Consider the following 24,076-nt stretch of genomic DNA (forward strand, 5'->3'; position numbering starts at 1 on the left):
TGACCTCCATCAGAGTCTTTAAACACTGAAGTTCTGCTGATCAGGTCTTTATAATTGATGCATTATATTGGAGCAATTCCTTTAAAGTGCTGAACATTTCAAACTCTATATTATTCTATTCTCTGTATTGCAAAGTAGTCTTAAGTGCAAAAATAAAGCATCCTATCATGAACCCATCACGTGTCTTTTATGATGAATACAGGGGAGCAAATGTGAAATATTTCCACTTATCAACCAAGATACAAGCATCTTCAAATTGCACCCAAGTTCAGTACTTGTATACATTAACCAGAGGACTGTTAGTCTGTTAATTTACCCTGAAGTCACAGGACTATACCGACCCTCCATGAACACAAAAACAAACCCTACAGATTCATTTCTATCTCTCTTCCATCGTCACTCTGCCACAAATGAAACTGTTAATCCTCTCTGTGCACACAAACACAGCCCTGCAGTATGTTTTCTTCAGATCCTCTTTGTTTCCAGTCACCTCACGTTAAGCTGCTGTAAGGACGTCTTAATGTCACTTAAGTTGATTGTTTCCTCAAACCTGACTCCGTCCCAGGCTGAGCTGATGTGACATTAATAAGGCTAATGCTGGCTAACACACGGGACCACCCACTCAGTCTGATCGTATGCAGCACAATTCATCCTCAGTACTGTGATTATCATTATTTTAAGATATTAAAAATGTAGATTTTTTCCATGCAAGTCAAACATATCCGTGCTCTAGTTATACTTAATATCCAATAACAGAGAATGAATGATTTGAGCCTACTAAAATAAATTAATATAGTTATTAATTAAAGTAGAATTTATTATCTAGCCTATAAATACATTTCATTTATTTACATTACATGCAGTTGTCTTTAAATATATGTCTTTAGACTGTATATCATGGATTATCTGTCATCAATAATCAGTCATCATATATCAGTCATGAATAATCATCCTCTCTGTCTCAGCCTGTTTGCTCTCTGTCTCCCTCTGACCGTTCATTTCACCGGCAGGTGGCCTAACCCCGGGCAGGACAGTCCAGCCTCTTTGCCGCAGTGCATGATGGGAAATATGGGATCAGGTAAGCCCTTCGGCTTCATCAAGCCACTGGGACGAATCTGTGCCAATCCAGGAAGTAGGGAGATTTTGTCTTCAGAATAAAAGCGGATTGTTTTCATAGAAATATTTATGAAGGTAAAAAAAAATGTTTGGTTCTCTAAAACTGGGACAATGACATGTTTTAACTGCACGATTTAACAATATGTTATTAATTAAAAATGTTTGTTGTTAATGTTTGTCACTGCTGGTTTATGATTTGATATGTTAGGAGAAAAAAAGAGGATTAACTTGATACGAGTTTTTATCTCTAAAATTAAATGAATGTAATGTTATATCTCAATATTATAAAATAATTAGTGATTTAAAAGAACTAATTCACAATGAAATATAAAAGAAAGCAAATCAAAGAGTCACAATATCTCAATTCTGCAAAATTTATGATAATGTCTTTTTGATTTTGAGACAGAGTGCAGGAGTTTGCTCTCAATTTTTCTAAGTACTCTGGATTGCAACTTTTGACAAAGCTTAAAAGTTGTTCACATTAGCAGTTTCATTTTAAGTTAACTTATTAAGCACAGGATCTTACCTGATAGGCTTAACTTAATATTAGTGGTCAAAGTATATTTGATTAGTAGAGATATAAATGGTGAATAATTATAGTTATCCCATAATATGTGAGAGAACCCATAGTCTATGCACCAATGCCATGTGTATGACCAATGTTTTAATATAATTTTGATTTATTTTATTTTATTATGCTGTTATATTATATTCTCTTTTATATTTATTTGTCTGATTTTATTATATTGATTTTATTATAATGATTTTATTTTATTTTACTCTTCTGCTACTTCTCTGATATGCTTTTATTTTATTCTTCTGTTACTTCAGTGATTTTATTTTATTTTTCTGTTACTTATGTGATTTTATTTTATTGATTTGATCGCCATGATTTTATTTTATTGATTTTATTATAATGTTTTTATTTTGTTTCATTTGCTGTTACTTCTCTGACTTTATTTTATTAATTTGATCGTCAGGATTTTTTCTTTTTTTCCCCTTATTTTTATATATTCCTCTCCTTTCCACTTCTACCTAATACTCTTTTTGTGAAGCACTTTGGGCTGCATGCTTTAATGTATAAAAGGTTCTTTATAAATAAAAATGAGTTGAGATTATAAGAGTAGCTGTGAGGCTTTTACTTTGAAGGTGTTTACCGGATGTGGAGTGTTCCTGCTGCTGCCTTGACCCTCATGACTGTGTGTTGACAGGAGGAGCTGAGAGCCGAGGAGGCAGCAGGTGAATAATTTACAGCTCCTTCTTTTCCTCTTCCCACCTGTTCTCCAAACAGACCGAGAGACAGCGTGCTGGGACAGTTCCTCTTTATTCTAAAGGTTTAAAAGTCAGAACCAGAACTTCAGCTCAGTGTGGACCAGAACACAAAGCACGCCGCCGGAGCCCGGACTTAGCAGGTAGGCTATAAATAACTTAGTGTCGGTCTGAAAGGAAGCCTGCGTGTGTGTGTGTGTGGTGTGTGTGTGTGTTTACATCGAGCTGTGGAGTTCAATAATCATTCAGATATTAATATTCAGATTATTATTAACACACACACACACACACACACACACACACAGACACACACACACACACAGGAGGGTCTGCTCTGTTATTATCAGAGGAATCAGCTGGGAGGCGTCCAAGTGTGACGCAATCCTTTATTTAGGATGTGTGTGTTTCATTAGTGATACATTCATTTACATTCAGTTACATTCAGTTACATTGTAACAGTGTTTAAGTGTTTGAGACCCTGAGGCCTGCTGCTCCTCCCATAATAAACACAGAGCATGCTCACTGTTTACTTTACATTACAGCTCATTATGTCATCTTCTTACTGTCTTTATTATCATTCTACCTTCTATCCTCTTAATATCTCCCTTACTGCATTTATTGACTGTATTCATCCTGCTTTAATTATCTATTTATATACTTTACTGCTTTTATCTCATTTTATGTCTTATCTCAGATTTCATTTATTCTATTCTAATGTATTTTATCTCTGTATTGCTTTTACTCCTCTTTTACTGCTTTATTCCTTTTTACTTCTTGTCGCCCCCTTTTTATTGTTTCCATCCTTTTATTCTTTTATTCGTCTGTCTTTCTTTGTCCCTCTGTCACATATATAGACATATAGACATATATGTACATATTGTCAGGTCATTATGGGATGTCATCTTCTTACTGTCTTTATTATCATTTTCCTTTCATTGTTTGACTCTCTTAATATCTCATTCACTGCCTTTATTGATTTTATTCATCTTGATTTAATTATTTATTTTACTGCTTTTATCTTCATATAATGCTTTTATCTTATCTTTCATTTATTCTGTTGTAATTTCTTTTATCTCTTTTATCTTTAAATGTTTTATCTTTATTGATGATTTTATTTCTGTATTGCTTTTACTGCTTTATTCCTTTTTACTTCTTGTCGCCCCTTTTTATTTTTTCTCTCCTTTTATTCTTTTATTCGTCTGTCTTTCTTTGTCCCTCTGTCGCACATATAGACATATAGACATATACATGTAGATATTGTCAGGTCATTATGGGATGTCATCTTCTTACTGTCTTTATTATCATTTTACTTTCTATCCATCTTATTTTCCTTTCATTGTTTCTCTTAATATCTCATTCACTGCCTTTATTGATTTTATTCATCTTGATTTAATTATTTATTTTACTGTTTTTATCTTCATATAATGCTTTTATCTTATCTTTCATTTATTCTGTTATAATTTCTTTTATCTCTTGTATCTTGAAATGTTTTATCTTTATTGATGATTTTATCTCTGTATTGCTTTTACTCCTCTTCTACTGCTTTATTCCTTTTTACTTCTTGTCGCCCCTTTTTATTGTTTCTCTCCTTTTATTCTTTTATTCGTCTGTCTTTCTTGGTCCCTCTGGTCTCACATATACATATATACATATATACATATAGACATATAGACATATATATGCACATATTGTCAGGTTCTTGTGTTCCTGTGACTTCAGGTTAAATCATTGTTTGTGTCTTTTGTGTTTGTTTTCTTGATGTCTGATTTTAATTGTTGTTGAAGCTCTCTCTGCTGTTGATTTCAATCAATCAATCAATCAATCTTTATTTATATAGCGCCACATTTTATTTATTTATTTATTATTTATTACCTTTATTTAACCAGGAAATGCTCATTGAGATGAAAAATCTCTTTTCCAAGAGAGTCCTGGCCAAGAAAGCTCCAGAAAAACAGCCTGAGTTACATTTAAATAAAACATCTGCAGACAGATGGATCATCCTCCAAGTCTTTTAAGGACTGATTTGGATTCATAAATATCTTCATGCTCAGTAATGAATGGCACCTCAGTTGTGTTCAGCTTTCCTCACCTCACCTTTCTCTTTAAAATAGTCCAGAAAGAGAAAGAGGAACCTGAAAACCCGCCCATGTTTACTGACAGTTTGAAAGCATTTGACCCGTGCTTTAAAAAATTCTACTTCTTTAAACTGAGACCACAAATACTTTCAGGGATCTGACTTCTACTTCTACTTCTCCCTCTAGCTTGTGCCACAACAACCACTACAGCAGCTATTATCACTGCAGCTTCTATTAGATGTCCTTTAACTATCTCTATTATAACTCTCTCTGTTCTGTCTCCAGGTCAGCTGTCGTGAGAGGAGGAACCCCAGAGTCAGCATCATGTTGTCGGGAGAGGAGATTCTGTGCAACACGCAGCAGGTGATCGCAGGCCTGGAGGCGCTGAGAGGAGAGAACCGCAGCCTGCTGGAGAGTCTGCAGGAACACACGGAGAGCCGGACGGCGTCGGAGAGCGGCAGCGTGGAGCAGGAGAAGACGGGCATCATCCGGGAGTCACTGGAGAGGATAGAGCTGGGACTGAGCGAGGCGCAGGTAGGGGCAGGGTGATGATGATTCTCTTCTGTTTTTGAGGGGCAGGTTTTTCACATGAACTGTGGTTCAGATGATCTTATAAAGATGAATCCACAGAGAGTTTTCATTGACTCTGTGTTTCCTGACTTCTTTAAGGCTCAGTGTTGAATCTTTCATGTGTTGCTGTTTCTAATTTGACATCTTTCCTCTTTTGGTACATTCACGGTGTTTTTTGTGGCGGCAGCTTTGCAGACAAAATTCCCAGAAGCTCAGTTTCCTCCTTTTCTTTTCCTAACAGTCAGGCTGAAACTCTCAAGACTTATATGACTCCATTCCCCCTTTTCCACCACAGTGGCCCTGGTGCTCGGTCTGGTTCAAAGTCGGTGAATCTTCTAAGAACCAGCTTTCTTTTCCACAGTCAGGGCCATGAAAGAGACCTGTTTCCTGGAACCACTTGTGCAGAGTTTACAAACACAAATAATCATAATGGTCTGAATAAAGACCCTCAAAATACACGTGAAAGATTTGAGTCTACACTTACGAGGTGCTTTTCCACAGTAGGAACTTTCCCCAGGAACTAGGAACCTTTTGAGGAACTCCGCGTGTTTCAACAGCAGGAACCAGGTTTTAAGTTTAGTTCTGGGGTTTTTTAATCTCCTCCTGAAAAGCCCCTGCTTTAGGGAGGTGCTTTCTAGAGTGACTGCAGAGACACATTCTGGCTATCAGGCTCAAAGCAGACGATAATTAGGAGTTATAAAATCGGGTGAAATAAAAACACTGTGGTTACTCCACCAATCAGAAACATTCAGCATTGAAGGCCCCGGCCCCAAAGTTCCTGCACCTTTGGAAAGGAGTACCCTGAACTGCCCTGTAACTGAATTTAGACCCTGCAGAAACTACATCATTTACAGCATGTGTCATCAAGTCGGTTTTAAACTTGTGCTTTCTTATTCTTCCTGAAAAGTATCCACGTCTCTTTGTATGTTTCTGGTACTGGATGTCTGTTTTATTCATATCTGAGGGACTTTCCCTTCGTGTGTAATGAGCCTCTCGTTCCTGCAGGTGATGATGGCGTTATCGGCTCACCTGGGCTCTCTGGAGGCGGAGAAACAGAAGCTGCGTACACAGGTTTGTTTGTGCAAATGGCTCTCTTGAGAGAGAGAGAGAGAGAGAGAGAGAGAGAGAGAGAGAGAGAGAGAGAGAGAGAGAGAGAGAAAGAGAGAAAGAGAGAGAGAGAGAGAGCGAGAGCTGCAGCTGGAGCTCTCTTATAACTCAGGTCACCTGTCCCCCTTTCGTTCTCTTCCTCCTTCGTCTTTGCTCTTTTTAAACTACACATCTTTCTCCACCTCATCTGTCGCTGACCTTCATCTTTGCTGTCCTCCTTCTCCATCCTGCATATCTTCTTTTTGTTCTCTTCTCTCATCCTTTTTCGCGTCTCTGTCCTCCCCTCACCTCTTTCTCCTGATTTCCCTCAACCTTTCTCTCCCCCTCGTTCCCGTTTCCTCCTCAGGTGCGTCGTTTGTGTCAGGAGAACCAGTGGCTGAGGGACGAGCTGGCGGGCGCTCAGCAGCGGCTACAGGACAGGGAGCAGGACGTGGTCACCTTAGAGGAGCAGAACAAACATCTGCAGTTCATGTCCTCCATACGCAAATACGACCAGGAGGAGCCGCAGCTGGTGAGGACACGACACACTGAACAGAGATACTAACATGAGTGTGTGTGTGTGTGTGTGTTCGAGAGGGTTTCACCTGCAGACTTAGATTTAGAGTAATGAATCATGAAATGTGGAGGAAGAACTCGGCAGCGTGGGTTGACCTACTGAAGAGTGATTTAACACCTTTTGGCACAGAGTCTGAATCTGATTCAGCGTAAACATCCAGAAAAACCAGGCTGAAATATTACCCATGATTCATCTCACAACAGAGACAGAGACAGTTTGTTGTGAAATCAAACCTGTGAGCTGAAGAGGCTCAAAGCTGCAGGATGATCCAGATTTGAGGGCATCACACATCCTTTAAGGGTTATGATGAGTTTGTCTTTAAAGAAAGGGTCCCTTTAACTTCTTATTGAAATGTGCTGTAAAATGAAGACACTGAGAAATAGAGTCTTTAACAGGATCATGTTTCTGAACCTTTATGTTTGCTGAGTTGGATTTTTGTCTCATTTCAGGAAGATAAAGACACAACCTCCAACAAAGAGTCTCTGGATGATCTCTTCCCCACAGAGGACGAGGAGCAGTCACAGAGTAAGACTTCACTCTGGGTTTATAGTGCACACTGTGAAAATATACAGTATGACTCTGACACACTTAAAGAAAATGGGTTAGCATCATCAAAACAGAATCTAAGGTCATCTTGATTTCTGACAGGCGATTTTGGGTGAATTCACCCTTTAATATCTCTGTCATAACGAGCTCAAAGATGACGTGTTTTAATGTTATTAGAAGTTATTAACCTTGTAAACTGGACAACCTTCTGTTTCTAAACTAGTTTCCTTGACTGTTGTTGCTCCTTGAGATGTTTGAAACTCTTCACACACAGCGAAGACATTTCAAACTGTGATGTTGAATTTCAGCTGCAGCGATAATGAGTTTGATCCACGTCAGTGTCAGGGTCGTCCTCAGAGTTATGCATGCTGTTAGAATGATTCACTGATGTCAGGATTAAACTTCCTGAACATCTGAAGTCCTGAAAGTCTTGCTCTGTATCAGATTTGTCTTCACGTCGTTGTTCTTGTTGTTTTTTGCTCCTCAGTGTCTCAGCCTCATCACAGCAGCGCAGCAGCAGCAGCTCAGCAGGGCGGCTACGAGATCCCCGCCCGCCTTCGAACACTCCACAACCTGGTCATCCAGTACGCCTCCCAGGGCCGGTACGAGGTCGCTGTCCCGCTCTGCAAACAGGTGAGAGGGGCGTTGACCTCCAGCTGGTCGACTGCATGTCTCAACAAGTTCTCAGAGGAGGGGTCTTTCCCTCAGGACGGGGTCAGGTTGACACGTCAGATCTTTACATGAAGAGTGTGGATGATAGTCAGGAGGAGCCGACCATGAACGAAGCGTCTAGTTTATGCTAATACTTCTCATCATAAACAATCAAATAACACTATCATTAATCATAAAGTGCATCTACAGAAAGAAAGGATGAATACTTTAATGATTACCCACATCATGGAGATTCACTGCAGGGTGTTTATTCTGACTCTTATAAATACTTGATCTCTGCAGGCTTTGGAGGACCTGGAAAAGTCTTCAGGACACACACACCCAGATGTAGCCACCATGCTGAACATCCTGGCGCTGGTGTACAGGTCAGTCTATCAGATTCATTCTCAGCTTCTAAGACAGGAGTCACTCTCACACCACAAATCAATGCTTTACTTTTATATGATGATATATGATCACATGTTGACTTTTCATGATGGGAAGAGAAGACAGTATTGTGGTTTAGTATTTTATTCATCCCTATGTAAGAGAGATTCTTGCAGCTTTAGTAACAGAAGTTTGAGATTGTGAGGACTGTAAATAAACAACATGAACATGTTCCTCCTCAGAGACCAGAACAAATACAAAGAAGCAGCCAACCTGCTGAACGACGCGTTGGCGATCAGGGAGAAAACCCTCGGTATGGACCATCCAGCTGTGAGTAACCCTCTTATAATTAAACATTATTATAAGATTTTGTTTATCTGGCATATCTACGAATTCAAATCTTTTAGTGGGTTTCCAAAGTGTGACGTCTTCTTGAGACAAACAATCAGAACGGATATTTGAAGTTATATTTCACTTTGATGCTGGAGCTGCTTCTCTTCCATAGATCATGCATTGTTTCCATATTAAATGCAGTTGTTATTTAATTTACGTTGTGTTTACGTGTGTGTGTGTGTGTGTGTGTGTGTGTGTGTGTGTGTGCAGGTGGCAGCGACACTAAACAACCTTGCGGTGCTTTATGGCAAAAGAGGAAAATACAAGGAGGCTGAGCCGCTGTGTAAACGAGCTCTGCAGATCAGAGAGAAGGTGAGACACACGTTTTATTCCTGCACACATGTGGTGGTTAGTTTTTATCAACACTGCCATGACACCGTCCACATCCTAGATTAGATTTGAACTCTTAAAGAGAGGCCTGCTCACATTTTGAAGGAATAAACACACAGAAGTTTCTTCACTTTCAGGGTTTGACTTGTTCTTGTTCTTGTCCAGCCAGCTTCACATATCAGACACAGTCATGGTTCTGGAGGGGATGATGTGTGTTCGTGTCCTCAGTGTTTTTTGTGTCTGGATCCCTCTCAGGTTCTCGGTACGGATCACCCGGACGTGGCGAAGCAGCTGAACAACCTGGCTCTGCTGTGTCAGAACCAGGGGAAGTACCAGGAGGTGGAGCAGTACTACGAGCGCGCTCTGCACATCTACCAGAGCAAACTGGGACCGGACGACGCAAACGTGGCCAAGACCAAGAACAACCTGGTGAGGCTGGCACACATCCCTTTATTACACATGCATAAGAAGAGGATTCAAACCTCATCCAGCTTCACTCATTCACAACAAGCTTATTAGAACTCAAACTTAGACTGGGGGATGAAATGCTGAATACATACTCTTCTTTCTTTCACGTCCTCTGTTTCCTGCTCTCTCTCTCTCTCAGGCCTCGTGTTATCTGAAGCAGGGGAAATACAGACAAGCTGAAGCTCTTTATAAAGAGATCCTGACCAGAGCACACGAAAAGGAGTTTGGATCTGTAGAAGGTACGAAACTAAGCTGTTATAAAACTAACTTAACTATAATTTAGAAGTGCACAAGAATATGATTTAAGGTTATAATAAATTCAAGTTATAAACCTGTAAGCTCCTCCTTCAGTTCTTCTGTTGATTGTTTCTGCAGAAGGCTGTTGCATGAGGATGTAAAGAATTTGCTGCATGTTCTTTATTGAAGTCAGTCTGATGCACATTCTCTAACATGTGAAAGAAAAGCAAAGAGTACAAGTTCACAGGGGTGAGTTTTTTCCTGCTGCGTGTTCAGACGCTTGTTAGTGACGTCTCTCTCTCTGATCTCCAGGCGACGGTCGTCCCAGCTGGTCCGGAGCAGACGATGGAAGTTCACAGGACGGACTCAGTAACCTGAAGCGCAGCGGCTCCTTCACCAAACTCAGAGAATCGATACGGAGGAGCAGCGAGAAGCTGGTACGCAAACTGAGAGGAGTCGGGATGGAGGAAACGGCCCCGAGGAATCCTGGGTAATAATATTTCAGATCAGATCCTTTAACAAACACAAACGTGATGTTTATGAAACTCTGTCAGTCTGAAAAACATTCATCATCATGTTCTGACTTGTTTCCAGGATGAAGAGGGCGAACTCGTTGAATGTGTTGAACGTTGGTGCCAGAGACAGCGCCAAGGTGAGATGTTATGTCATGTTAACTAAAGAATAAAACAGAACTCCTCCTTATAGGCACCAAATCCACCTTATCCAAAGCCGACAGTTTCTCCCTCTTCATCGACAGTTCAACAGTGTCCCCCTCCCCCCAGGTAAAGAGTCTGGGTGTCATCCTCGACAGCTCACTGTCTTTCAACTCTCACATCAATAAAATAACCCGGTCTGCATACTTCCATCTCCTCAACATCAACCGTCTCCACCCCTCTCTCACCCCTCACACCACTGCTATCCTGGTCCACAGTCTCGTCACTTCCCGTATCGATTATTGTAACTCACTCCTCTTCGGTGTCCCTCACAAATCCCTCCATAAACTTCAACTGGTCCAAAACTCTGCAGCCCGCATCATCACTAGAACCCCCTCCTTTCACCACATCACCCCCGTCCTCCAGCAGCTCCACTGGCTACCGGTCAAACTCAGAATCAATTTCAAAATCCTCCTGTACACATTCAAGGCCATTCACAACCTCTCCCCCCCTGTACCTGTCTGATCTCCTCCACATCGTCACCCCCTCTCGCTCCCTCAGGTCCTCCTCCTCCCTCCACCTCTCTGTGCCCCCTGCCCGTCTCAGCACCATGGGGAGCAGAGCGACTGAAAGCTCTGCTCCCCAACTCTGGAACTCACTCCCACCAGACATCAGAAACTCTGACTCACTACCCGTCTTCAAATCAAAACTCAAAACCCATCTGTTTCAGTCCGCATCCTCTGTTTAATTTCCACTGCTTCATTTTTAACTTGGTGTTACTTTGCTTGTTGTTTTTATTTATTTTATCGTGTTGTTTTATTTATTGTGTTTTAATCTGTCTGTAAAGCGACCTTGAGTGTTTTGAAAGGCGCTTCTAAATAAAATGTATTATTATTATTATTATTATTATTATTATTAACTGTGATGACATGCTTCTGTTAGAGGAGTGATCCTTCAAACCTTATAGTTTAAATTTGGTGCAACATTTCTATTGTTGTTTTGTCTCTGGAGCAAAAAAAATGAATATTATAGGATGCTCTAAAACATCTAGTATAAAACCCAAATTTCAGATAAAGGAAATTAAAGATTGTTCTCCAGCATTTTTTAAATAACTAAGACTGGAAACAGTTTGAGATCAGATGATTTAAAACCTTCCTGAACCTTCATGGCGTTCTTTGTTTCTTCCTTCAGTCGAGTCATTTGACGGACGTCCGCGGCCTGAGCTCCAGCACACAGAGCCTGACCCGGCGAGGCTCACTGGGTGGGACCAGCTAACACACACGGACACACACACCGAGTCTGCAGACGGCGTCCTTGAGGTAACTGGACGGAGGGTCACACGGTGCATTCAGAGGTCCTACAGAAAAGACTGAGTCCCCCTCCGGTAAAAACTGAGACACAGAATTTATCACACCGGACACTTTGGTCAAAACTTTGAAAGTCGGCGCTCATTTCAAAAATTAAATTAGGATCATGTTTGTAGATTCTTCCCCCTTTAAAGACACGTGTCTCCAAACAGGGGTTACAAAAGGTCATTTATTAACAAATCAGAGCTGCACTGTATTTATCTCTCTCTCTTAACTTGAAATGTAATCATTCCTTCATGTTTTTGTTCTTCAACAAATCCAGATCATAATATTTTATACACAAATATCTGTTTACACATATTCCTTTAAGACTTCCTGACATAACGCCAGCATTTACATGTAAGAAGTTTTTACAGAGTTATATTTGTGTCCCTTTTTTAGAAACAAAGGTTTTAACATGAAAGACAAAAGTACAGGAACCATGAATATATATTTATAAAGATATTTTAATAAAGACAAACAGGTATATTTTGGCATTTTGATCTTTGAAACTGTTTGGAAGCTGTTAGCAGCTGAAGATAAAGGTGTTTGCACTTTGATTAAAACCTGATATTTAAAATTTTAATGTTTCATTTTGTTTACCATGAAAACGTTGAGTTATAAAGTTTCGCCTGTTAAAGATATTTTAATGTTAAAGTATGTTTTGCCTTTTTAAAATTGCAGGTCAATCTAATTTTATTTTATATTGTCAAAGAAAGAAAAACTTCATGTGAGTACTTCGGCTGTTTTGCACCTCGGTCCGGTCCTCCTGTTCCACGTTCAGATTTTAAAGGACCAACTTTTATTTATGAAGCTTCAAAATGTGACGAACGCACCGAGAACAAAACGAACGCACAAACCTGACTTCAGAGACGGACTGCTGAAAGGCTTTTGCACATTATCTCTTCATGTTTTAACAATCAATCAATAAATGATCTTCTTAGTACACATGTTAATATGTAGCATTACTGTAATGTCTCTTCAGGCTCTCTTTAACCCTCAGTTCTCATCTCGTGCCTGAGGTAATGTGGTTTGACGACTCACTTGAATTCAACAGAGCTGTTCCTTTAACTCGACGCCGCTCTGTGTGAAGTGTCTGACAAGAGGAGGACCATGAATATCATGGATGTCCGAAACCTTAAACAAAAAGCAGCATGACTTAAAGAGACGGGGATTGTTCTAGGTGGCACGAATTTTGGCGTGTTTAAGAAATATCTTCAGACAAGTCATACAGAGTTACTGCCAAAAGCTAAACGCAGACACAACGCAACACACATAACTGATCAGTGAGAGCAGGATTAATGCGTTATGAATTAAGGATGGGTCATGATTTTCAAATGCTTGAATATTTGTTCACTTCCTACAAAAGTCAAAGAGTTAATGTGAATATTATCTCCTTTAAATGGACAGTTTTTCATTGTTTATACCATATACATGTTTATTTACCTGCCCCTGGTTGTAATACACTATTCCCACCATATGGTGGCGATAGAGCGTCTTAAAGCACTTTTCTAATCGCATCAAGTAACAGAAGAAGAAGAATGTTGACTGTAGTAAACAGCAAAAATAAAAATAAAACAGTAGTGACAGTTGCTGGAAATACAGAGAATGCAGAGACTGAGCATGGCTGTAAAATGTAAACACACACGTCTCAGAAATACTGGGGTAAATGTTGAGACCGACACTGCCACCGCTCGCCACTAGGGGGGCTTGATTACGAATAATCGCCGAATAGATGCCAGTGACAATCGAATAGTGTTTTGGCTTGAAATGCCCGTCCCTATCATGAAACATCAGGCTTAAAAAAAAAGGCATCTTAATGTTTAAAAGCTGCAAAAAGAACTGAATTACATTACATTAACAAAATGTTATTTATTATGAGAATAATGACCCATCCTGTATCTTTCTCTTCAGCATGCATCTGATGCAGGTTGAAGCACCGACATGCAGCTGAACAGAAAGGATCAGGCCTGTTAACACTGACATTATTATTCAGATCTGTGAATCTCTAATGTAAACAGGACCCAATCAGAGAGTTAACACTAAGATAAAGAGGTGGAGTCTGACCCTAACAGGAAGCACAAACCCAAACAGGGTCGGTTTAACTTTACAAGAAAACTCGTTCACAGAAATGCCTCAAATCCTCAAACTACTGCAAGTCACTATTTGAAAACATTACTTTGAATGACCAAGACTTCTCTGTGCTCTTCCACTTTACTGTAGCAACAATTACTTGAACTTGTCTCCATCGCTGTGAGAATAAAAACATGCAGCGTGTTTTAAAGAGGTACTAAAGGTTGATGCGCTCTCTGATCAGAATGTAACCGTTCAACCTTGATGGATTTCATTCCCCTAAACTTCCACTGTTTCCTCTTTTATCATGCCAGAGAACTACTGATTGTATTATTATTATTCTTACTGTGGTAGAACATATCAATGCTGTTAATGTAAGGGCTGAAGAAGCACGATGTTAGAACTGTAGAGAGAATGTTACAGACACAACACTATAAGAGTGTAGGAACTGGACTTTGTATTTCCTCTGATGCTTTGTTTTTTCTTCTAAACATGAATGGTTGTATTTTATATTTGAAAATTTAAGCTGGAATAAATTACCATCAGACATTTCACCTTGTGTTGTTTCTGTGATTGATGTCTTTGTTGTATAAAATGTTAAGTTTAGAGTTCAGTTCTGCATCTTAAGAAGAACTTTACCTCTAAAATAAAGACAGGAGACAAAATACTAAATACAAAATGTTATATTTAAACATCCTGCTTGAACAACATACTCATGCTGGGTATAAAAGGCCACTATGTACAGATGCAGTAGCAAAGGAAACTTAACAGTAGTTGTTGCCTGTATGACAGACACATTATGGACTGATATCACACACACACACACATGGAGCAACATGTTGACCTGCTGATGACTGATTATATCTTCTCAAACACAGTACTTATGAAAACAGCTCTTTAATTCAGGAGTTCTTGTCTGTAAGTAATGTTTAATACTGAACACTGAAAACACAGGAACTGATCTCTGCCTCAGTTTAACGGCTGATCCCTGCACCTCATGTAACACCGAGTGGATGAAGTTAAGGAGGGCGGGAACAAACTGAACAGACTTGATAAATAAGCACAGTGTGAAGCTTGAGTGGCAGTTTTATATAAGTGTGATAACTCTTAAACACAGAGCCAATTTAAGAGCTGATGAAGTTTATAGAGGTGATCCTGTCACAAAGTGTGAGCTGTACATTATTTTACCTCTCAGATGACTGTGGTTAATTGTGTTTAATTGCAGCTTCACGTTTAGAGTGTTGATAAAGACTGTGGTGATTTTATTTTGTAGTAAATTCTGTGACGTGAAAAACTGAACACCTTATTTCTATATAAAGAGAATGTGTGTGTTCAAAACCCCCAAACTTTATTGAAACCTCCGTCGCTCCTGCTGTGTGACCTGCTCTGATGATACACGCACAGTGACGGCCTCTCTCACACTACAGTGCAGTGACGATGTGCAGTGATGTCACCTTCAGGTCTGATGAGCAATCTGAGTGATTTTCTTCAGCATCTCCTCGGACTCCAGCTGCTCCAGAGTCAGCAGAGACAGACCCAGCTGGTCCTCCTGAAGACAGAGAGAGGAGAGAGGAGAGAGGAGAGAGGAGAGAGGAGAGGAGGAGAGGAGGAGAGGAGGAGAGGAGGAGAGGAGAGGAGAGGAGAGGAGAGGAGAGGAGAGCAGAGGAGAGGGGGAGAGGAGAGCAGAGGAGAGGGGGAGAGGAGAGGAGAGGAGAGGAGAGAAAGAGAGAGAGAGGTTAGGTTAGGCTCAAAACAGGTGAGTGTACCTGAGCAAGGAAGCCTCATTACTATGCAGCCGCTAGGAACCTAAATTATTTTTTATTATTATTATTAAATAAATAAAAATACACTTATTATTATTGAACATATTATTATTAATATATGATAGGTGTGAGTCCTACCTGTCTGAAAGGCTGAGCCATCTGCCGCAGGAAGTGCTTGGAGAGGTGAACGGTTTCGTCCACGGTGAGGTTCAGACTCCCGTCGTTGATGTGTTCCTGAATCCAGCGAGGGAGCTTTCCACGTTTGTCTGCTCGGGCGTAACGCTGTGAGAGAGAGGGACTCATCAAATACCGACTGATGATAACTCAAACCTGGGACTTAGCAGGTCGAGAGAATGGGAATGTCACAAACCTTGTCGGCAAAGATCATGAGTCCGTAGTCGGTCTTCCCTCTGATGGCTCTGCCCACACACTGAGCCGCGTGACGCATGGCATCAAACGTCAGGAAGTCGTTCTCTCTGATCTGAAACTGATCCCTCAGGTACTCCAGACGAGCCTGAAACATGGGAGACAAACATGTGTTCATATAGAGTTTGGAACAAACCCCTCAAGAAACCTCTCTCACAGAACGATGAATATATAAAATGAAACTGTGACTGTAAGAGAGTCACTTTGGAGATCAGCGGTTGCTCTGACCTTGAGGATCCGGCTCTGGGTGTAAACATAAGGGACTCCAAACATGATGACGGCTCGGCCGAAGTGATGCACTGAACAGGAAACACAGATTCAGAGTTATCATGATGATAATACACCAAACAGATCCTGCATCTGTAACTGCAGCATCCTGAGATCATTTACCGAAATCTATTCCTTCAGAAACCTTCCCCCGGGCCACAGAGAGGAGGATCGCTCCTCTGCCGTTCTCACAGGCCTGAAAAGAAAGAGGGAAGTCCACGTTAGGAAAGTAGGACGCTACAGGAGAACATGAGGATGTGATGTAACTTTTCTTTGCATCTATTACAGCATGCATTGTGCCATCTGTTTAACCACCCTCATGTTTGTGTAGCACTCCTGAAGCTCTAACTAATATCTACAGCTGTGTGTCACTTATATGAATGCATATGAAGTTAAACGTCTTTCTGACCTCCTGGAACTTCTCAAGAGCCATGCTCGTCTCTGCAGCGTCTGGAGTCTCAATGAAGATCAGCTTGTTCCTCTGGATGTTCTCCAAAATACCCTGAGAGGAAACATACCAGGAAACATCACACAACTGTGCTTCTTTCATTCACAAAGAGAAGATAATTAAACACTTCATTAGTTCAAAGATAGATGAGGATGTGTTTGAATGATCAGCTCAGTCTCCTCTGTGTGTATGCTGTATGTCCTCACACTGACCTGTTCATACCAGGAGGCCACGATGTTCTCCATGTAGACGTAGCTGGTGAAAAAAGCCACGATGCCGTCAGGAACGATCGCAGACATCTCCAGAAGGAGGTTTCCGTAGTTGCGAATCACAGCTGGAAACCAAAACATGAAATATAATCATGATGTGATGCTGCACTGAGACAAGACATAATGCTCTCAGATATGATCCTTTAAAGAAACTAAAACATGGATATGTTTGATGCCTTTGGGACTCATTGATGAATGAAATGATGGGAGATGTATCCACTAACCAAAGTCTTCTCTGGTCTCAAACTTTGAGCTCAGTGCCACCTGATCATTTCCTCTGCCGACGATCTGCACGAGGGAGAAACAGAGAGTTCATATGTGTGCTCAAGAAAGTGAAGTTTCTGCAGCCCAGTTCAGTCTTTGAGTTTAGTCACACACCAGAGGACAGAGGCAGGTCCGAGCCAGCGTCATGGTGAAGGACGCCATGGTCACCGGGCGGAAGTCGAGGATTCTGGGATAGATGTCCAGAGGAGAGAGAGTCTACAGAGGACACAAGAGCAATGACTCGTCAGTGCACGTCAACACAAACACTTAAAACTGAATTACTGTGACTTTTCAGCCTCTGCATACACATCCTGGGAATCTCATGAACTATAACATCAAACGGAGAGACTTTGTGGTTCAGACAAACTCAGAGAGGTCACTAACTTACCCCCGAGGTGATGACGACCGACTGGAACCTTTGAAAAACAGGTTTGATGGCTATAGACGGATCCATACAGCTGAGGGAGGGCAGAGAGGAAGAAACAATCAAGCTTTGTTTAAACATCATCTCTCATGCAAATCAAATCAATTCAAAGTGATTTACAGAGATTGAAAACAAGAAAGAGGCAGAAGTAAATAATGTCAAAACATATTAAAACAAACATGGATTTTAAGAAGAGACTAATGCAGATCAACAACAATAAAATATATACAGCAGCTGCGTCTCAGTCTTTACGCCCTGCAGCACTCGTCCTCAGTGTTTGTTAATTACTTAAAGTCTGTAAGCATGAAACAAAATCTGCACACATCTTTACTGATCATCGACATGCACGGTGTTTGCATCAAATGTAAAAACAACACAACAGAAACATTCAGACAGAGTCTTCCTGCAGTTTTAATGCATCAGCTTTGACTCACCTGAAGTGAAGCACGGGGTTGGCGATGGTTGGAGTTCTGTCTTCAAAGGGTTCAATGATTATAGTGAAACCTGCAGCAGACAGAGAGAGAACACAAAGAGGACAACGTGAGCTTTACTGATCCCTGCAGGAGGAACATCACTTCACACAGAGGCTCACAGAAAGGAGGAACATTAATTACAGGGATTAAATGAGAGAGAGAATAAAAACACGAGAGAATAAAAGAATGAGGAAAGAGGTAACATGAATAAACCTGCACCAACTGTGCACACCTTCTCCCTCACAGAGATGTTAGGGAGTTATTTGTGCAAGAAACATGAAGCAAAGACAAATAAATAAACAGAAGACTTTAAAGTCTGACAGTTTAAAGATTGTCTTCATTTAGAAAACAGGTAGTGCAGAAAGGAAAGGGACAACTGACACTGCCTACAATGAGCACCACTTTTTTAACACAGCAGAAACAGTGACTGCAGAAACATTGCAATAATAAAACATCAAATAGCTAAACCTGATGTCTAAAGAGAGGGATCATGTCTCATGTGAGTCTGTAAACATCAGAGCGTACCTTGGCTGTAGGTGCTGACCAGAGTAGCAAAGCTGGAGATGAGAGTAACAGCGGAGAAGTCTGCGATGTCTGCGATCTCCAGAGTTCGTAGTAACGACTGTAACCGCTCCGCACAGAACCTGGAGAGACGCAGAGAAGAGGACACGTTCAGAGAGGAGGGACACGCTCAGAGAGGAGGGACACGCTCAGAGAGGAGGGACACGTTCAGAGAAGAGGACACGTTCAGAGAGGAGGGACACGTTCAGAGAGGAGGGACACGTTCAGAGAGGAGGGACACGTTCAGAGAGGAGGGACACGTTCAGAGAGGAGGGACACGTTCAGAGAAGAGGACACGTTCATAGAGGAGGGACACGCTCAGAGAGGAGGGACACATTCAGAGATCGTCTTCAGGAGGAACGTTCATGTTTTAATAGACGGCTGATTTTCACACCGACCTGAGAGGTTTGCGGTCGATGCAGACTTTGTCAAAAATGTCTTTGAGGAACTGAGGGGTGCTTTCCTGGACCACGTGCTGGACCCTCAGACGGGACTTCAGATACTCCAGGAATCGTCTCAAGAAGGAGACAAAGTGCTCTGCTGTACGGATCGTACCGGGGACGGCCTCTGAGAGAAAGAGAGAGAGAGTGAAGGAGAAGAAGAAGAAGTGTTTCTGAATCTGTGGAAATGATTGTTCAGAGCTCAGACGATGATGAAGAGTAAAAGCAGAATGGCCGACGTCTGTACCTCGAAGGATTTCATCTGGTAACACAGGATTTGCGAGGTAGACGTCTGTTTCTCTGGCGACGTTGGCTTCCTTTAGACCCTCCACCAATCGCCGGTACTCCTCCTTCAGTTTGAAAGCATCTGTTTCTTTAATCCTGTGAGACAGCAGAGATCAAGAGTTATTGAGGAGGAGGATTATTAAGGTTAGAGGTCAGGAGGAGGAAGAGTGATTATTTGTGACATTTTCTAAACTTCTGAAGAGAAAACAAACGAGTCTAAAAGATGATGTGACGTTTATTTCCTCCACTTTATCTCAAACCTTTCTAAACCAATGAAAAGCTGCAGATCTGTTATGGAGGACATGTGTTTTGTTTCCCTCACATGAAAAGTTAAAATGACTCTGAAGCATGGAAAGAATATAAACTGTAGGTTCTTACTTCTGTATGGTGTTCTGCAGCGTGTCCACGTTAGTCTGACATCGGTCGAGCGTCCGTCTGGTGATGTTCACGCTCATGGAGTCGATGCACACGTTGTCTGAGGACAAACAGGAGCCCGACAGAAAACATGAGACGACATGAAACATTAAAGATTGTTTCATCATGTCAAGAAGAAATGATCCCAGACTCCTCACCGATGTTATGAGCCTCATCGAACACCACCACAGACTTCTTGGCGAGCTCTTTGGACACCAGGTCGGCTATCTTTGGGTCCAGCAGGTAGTGGTAGCTGTACACCACGATGTTAGCGTGCAGGATCTGAGAGGAGATGCAGACAGGACAGAAAATGTGTTTACAATGGATTATGTCCAGATCAGTGAGGGCAGCAGGGAAACGTTTCTCTGTATTAAAACAATATATTTACTATAAAGTGAACTAGACATGCTCAGAACATTTGAACTTTATCAGCCTTTGTTTTAATTCAGCTGTAAAATCATCATTTAAGACTTTCTCAAAACACAAAGAGAGACTTCAGAGTAACGTACCGCGTAGCGTGCCAGATAATACGGACACCAGCCTTTCCTTCTGCCAAAGTCCTTCAGGTCGTCGAGGTTGTAGACGCCTGCAGGAAGAGGAACCTGTCGGCCGACTGAATCAAACTCCTAAAGACAGAAAGGGAAAAATAAAAGAAGATTTTAAAAGATGACGGGGGAAGATCAAGGAAAGCAAAACAACAACCGACCAACATGTGAACATTCAACACGTGAACTAAAGACGACCAGAAAACTAAATCTCATTAAATCTGATTTGAGTCGATTCTGCAGAATCTGAACCTGAACGAGGTTTGACTCTAAAGATGATGATTCTCAGTCAGTTTGAACTTTGAGTAACTGATTACACACACACTCTAAACCAGTCTTCACTGATAGTGAATCACTTTATGAGTTTGGACCTGAGGCAGGATTATGAGTTCATTCAGAGGACGACTAGAAACCAGAGACTGTCCTCAGTGTTTGAAAGGACGATATGCAACGTGAGGTCTTCCTTTTGTTCGTTGTATCCTAGTTAGAGATCTTTACAAGGCGTGAACAGAGACCACATAATGGATTCAGATTCCTGGTGTTTCTGCTGCTCTGAGCTAAGTGCTGTGAAGCTGAATGGATGAGTTGACTGACATAAAACTACAACAACTTTTTCAAACACTCTGATCATTTCAGTCTGTTTCTTTACCCCTCAGAGTCAGACATACTCTTTTCTTCTGTCACATTCTTTAGCCTCAATACTTTCTGTTTTATTTTGTGTCATCTAATGAACAACCCGTGACTCAAACACATCTGTAAACTTTGCCTCAGTCTGCTTCGTCTTCCTCACGCTGCAGTAGAAAAGTTCTCACCTCATAGAAGCGACACACGGGCTGGTCCGGGTCACTGTGGCGTTGGGCTCGAATGTACGACGCCGTCAGACTGTGACATTTCCCGTCAACCTCTTTACCAAAGCGCAGAGCGCTCACCTGAAGAGAAGCAGATCATCCAGGTTATTTCATATTTATTTAATCCTTCAGACCAAAGCAGACACAACCAGGAACAGTGTGTGACGGCCTGCAGCTGTTCGTACCTCCGGGTGGATGCAGAGGTTTTTCCTGGAGGAGAGGGCCAGAGCCAGGAAGTTGTTCGTCTCTCCAGTTTGTTTGGAATAAAACTCCATCAACTTCCTGAGCTCCTCCACGACCTGATCAGATGACAGAGCAAATCCATTAGAGTATTTTCAAAACATCTCCTCCCACAGCTTTAGATTTGTTGTTCTGTTTTCTTGTTTATTTCATCACATTTTAGTCCAGAGCAGGAGAGAGACAGGATACATTTACAACTCCTACATTCTCTTTCTCTGAAGGTGACTTCATCAGCCACAGACTCACCTTCTCGATCTCAGGGACCGTCCTGGAGCAGTATATAAGTTTGGTCACTTCTAAGGGAAACGCCTGAAGAGAGAGAAAACACATTATCAAACTCTGTTTGTCAGAAGCAGAAACAGACCAGAACAGGCAGGAGTCACATGAAGACAGAAAACTCACCTTTTGATAGGCGACGATGAGAGACAGCAGAGAGATGGTCTTCCCTGTCCCTGAAGGCATCTCCAGGACTCCATGACCCTGAATGAAAACACGTGTGATTCTCTTTTCACCAGCCTTAGATGATCCAAAACCCTGCTGCAAGACTGTTAACCAGGTCCAGTAAGAAAACCCACATTACCCCCACTTCACTCTCCTTACATTGGCTGCCAATCAAATTCAGAATACAGTTTAAGATCCTCGTATTGACGTATAAAGCTGAAGCTCCACGATCAAGCACCTGCTCCTTACATGCATCATCTGTAGACCCCTCAGGTCTTCTGTCTGTGCGCCCTGTTAGACTGAAAACTGAAGGTGACCAGGCTTTGAGTTTTTAACTCTTTGGATCTCCAAAAAGCAGCTTCAGACACATTAGTTTGACCCAACTGATGTACTTTTGTATGGTGTTTTATTACTGTCTGTTTTCAGTCTTATTTTGATTTATTCAGCTTTTAAATGATAGTTCTGTCTTTATATTGATACTTCGTAAAGCCCTTTGTGTGCGCCCTGTGAAAGATGCTTTCTAAATAAACTTAAATTAATATTTGGTATCATATAAATAAATAAATGTGTCTCCTGTACAATAAAATGAGAGCTCCACGAGCAGCACCCACCTTAGCATCCAGAGTCCTCTTCAGCTCCAGCATGTAGGAGTACTGCTCAGGGTAAATGTAGTCATATGGAAAATACACTAACAGTCCGTCTATGTTGAGCCTGAAAGGAGTGAACACAGAGAGGGATCAGATTCTGCAGAGAACAGATCAGTTCCTTTATTAAAGCCATGATGCTAACAGCAGCTAAACAGGCTACAGATGGATCCTCTGAATATGAGAATAAAACTTATAAAGACGCAGGTTAAAGACAGCGCGTGAACAGTTTATTTTAAACAGCCTTAAATCAAACACTCACTTCATGTTGTTAAACTTTTAGCAGCAGATCCTCCTCTGTGTTAATTTCTCTGTTTTAAACAGTCATTGAAAACTTCTGATGTTATAAGAACAGCAGACACAGCGATGCTACAAAGAAAGCAAAGCACGAAGAAGAAGCGGTTTCTTCTTCACCTGTTTTCATTGGTGGTTGGTAAACGGCTTTATGGCGCATTACCGCCACCTACTGGTGTGGAGGGTGGATGTGGTTTCGCAGGCTGTCATCTAAATACAAATAAATAAACAAACTAAAATATTAACAAAGTGTTTAATTACAAGATAAATATAAATACAGAAATACAAACAAAAAAATAAAGACAAATGAATAAAATAAAATAAAGGTAAATAAACCAACTAAAATATTAACAAAGTGTATGATTAAAAGAGAAAAATAGATACATTAAATTAAATAAAGGTAAATAAATCAACTAAAATATTAACAAAGTGTATGATTAAAAGAGAAAAAAATAGATAAATAAAATGAGATAAAATTAAAGTACCTAAAACAACTAAAATATTAACAAAATTTATAATTAAAAGAGAAATATGAATAAATAAATATACAAACAAAATAAAGATAAAAACAGTTAAATTAAAAATAAATGAAAATTAAAAAATAATTGTTTTCTAAATTCTTACCTCTAAAGTAGTCCCCTCAGATATTTTAACAACAAAAAACTATAACACTTATCATCAGAATTATCTGTAATATATCAACTAAATTCAATCTCATCTCGAATTTCTTCAATCTCATTGTTAAAGATGCTTCTTCTTCTTCTTCTTTTTCTTCTTCTTCTTCTTTTTACACTTTAAATACATTTACATCTACAACCATCGTGGGTTTGAGCTGTATGAACCAAATATGCCCACTAGAGGGCAGTGAATACTCATACTGTTTCATCCCTGATCAATTAACTTTGATATTTCAGCTCATGTTATGTTAGCACTGTGTATATCTTTGGGAAATAACATTCAACCATTATATAAAAAATATACTAAGTGATGTTACTGTTACTTACGGTACTTTTGAGTGTCCGGGGAAGTAGATAGAGGACTTGTAGGATCCCATGATACCTCTTCATTGGTACAACCACATGATGCTTCAAAACAAGTCTACTTAAATTGATTTAATGTGATTCTGTCTTATTTCTTTATTTCCAGAAGCTTATACAACATGTATATCATATTATCACTCACCCAAAACAATACTGAAGAACTTACATCTCATAGTTTCCAAAGTGAAAGACTCCCAAAGAGTGAAATGTAAC

General features: G+C 40.6%; 2 protein-coding genes across 2 annotated transcripts; one reads left to right on the plus strand and one right to left on the minus strand.

The window, feature by feature from the left end:
• Window positions 1–2,309: 2,309 nt before the first annotated feature.
• On the plus strand, window positions 2,310–14,331 carry klc3 (kinesin light chain 3). Its single transcript, XM_034701765.1, has 14 exons — window positions 2,310–2,528; window positions 4,746–4,994; window positions 6,036–6,101; window positions 6,484–6,648; window positions 7,143–7,218; window positions 7,727–7,872; window positions 8,194–8,276; window positions 8,520–8,607; window positions 8,881–8,982; window positions 9,256–9,429; window positions 9,608–9,707; window positions 10,018–10,195; window positions 10,300–10,357; window positions 11,550–14,331. Exons 2-14 carry the CDS (start codon window positions 4,785–4,787, stop codon window positions 11,631–11,633), a joined length of 1,530 nt encoding a protein of 509 aa, XP_034557656.1. The 5' UTR covers window positions 2,310–2,528; window positions 4,746–4,784; the 3' UTR covers window positions 11,634–14,331.
• Window positions 14,332–14,442: 111 nt separating this feature from the next.
• Window positions 14,443–22,951, minus strand: ercc2 (excision repair cross-complementation group 2). Its single transcript, XM_034701752.1, has 23 exons — window positions 22,792–22,951; window positions 22,497–22,596; window positions 21,847–21,924; window positions 21,691–21,753; window positions 21,390–21,503; window positions 21,169–21,285; window positions 20,321–20,437; window positions 19,970–20,093; window positions 19,776–19,872; window positions 19,360–19,493; window positions 19,071–19,239; window positions 18,637–18,755; window positions 18,073–18,142; window positions 17,603–17,672; window positions 17,329–17,430; window positions 17,175–17,238; window positions 16,894–17,015; window positions 16,643–16,735; window positions 16,357–16,429; window positions 16,195–16,265; window positions 15,911–16,054; window positions 15,679–15,822; window positions 14,443–15,326 (listed from the first exon to the last, which is right to left on the minus strand). Exons 1-23 carry the CDS (start codon window positions 22,794–22,796, stop codon window positions 15,234–15,236), a joined length of 2,283 nt encoding a protein of 760 aa, XP_034557643.1. The 5' UTR covers window positions 22,797–22,951; the 3' UTR covers window positions 14,443–15,233.
• Window positions 22,952–24,076: the final 1,125 nt, after the last annotated feature.

Source organism: Notolabrus celidotus, chromosome 14 (assembly GCF_009762535.1).
Source record: "Notolabrus celidotus isolate fNotCel1 chromosome 14, fNotCel1.pri, whole genome shotgun sequence".
NCBI lineage: Eukaryota > Metazoa > Chordata > Actinopteri > Labriformes > Labridae > Notolabrus > Notolabrus celidotus.

Coding starts and splice junctions, on each gene's coding strand:
- ercc2 (XM_034701752.1), bottom strand. Junction 21,504..21,690: donor CGGTCCCTGAGATCGAGAAG/GTGAGTCTGTGG, acceptor TCATCTGATCAG/GTCGTGGAGGAGCTCAGGAA. Junction 17,673..18,072: donor AACCCCGTGCTTCACTTCAG/GTGAGTCAAAGC, acceptor GCCCTCCCTCAG/CTGTATGGATCCGTCTATAG.
- klc3 (XM_034701765.1), top strand. CDS start 4,785: ATGTTGTCGGGAGAGGAGATTCTGTGCAACACGCAGCAGGTGATCGCA. Junction 8,277..8,519: donor ATCCTGGCGCTGGTGTACAG/GTCAGTCTATCA, acceptor GTTCCTCCTCAG/AGACCAGAACAAATACAAAG. Junction 9,708..10,017: donor GGAGTTTGGATCTGTAGAAG/GTACGAAACTAA, acceptor TCTGATCTCCAG/GCGACGGTCGTCCCAGCTGG.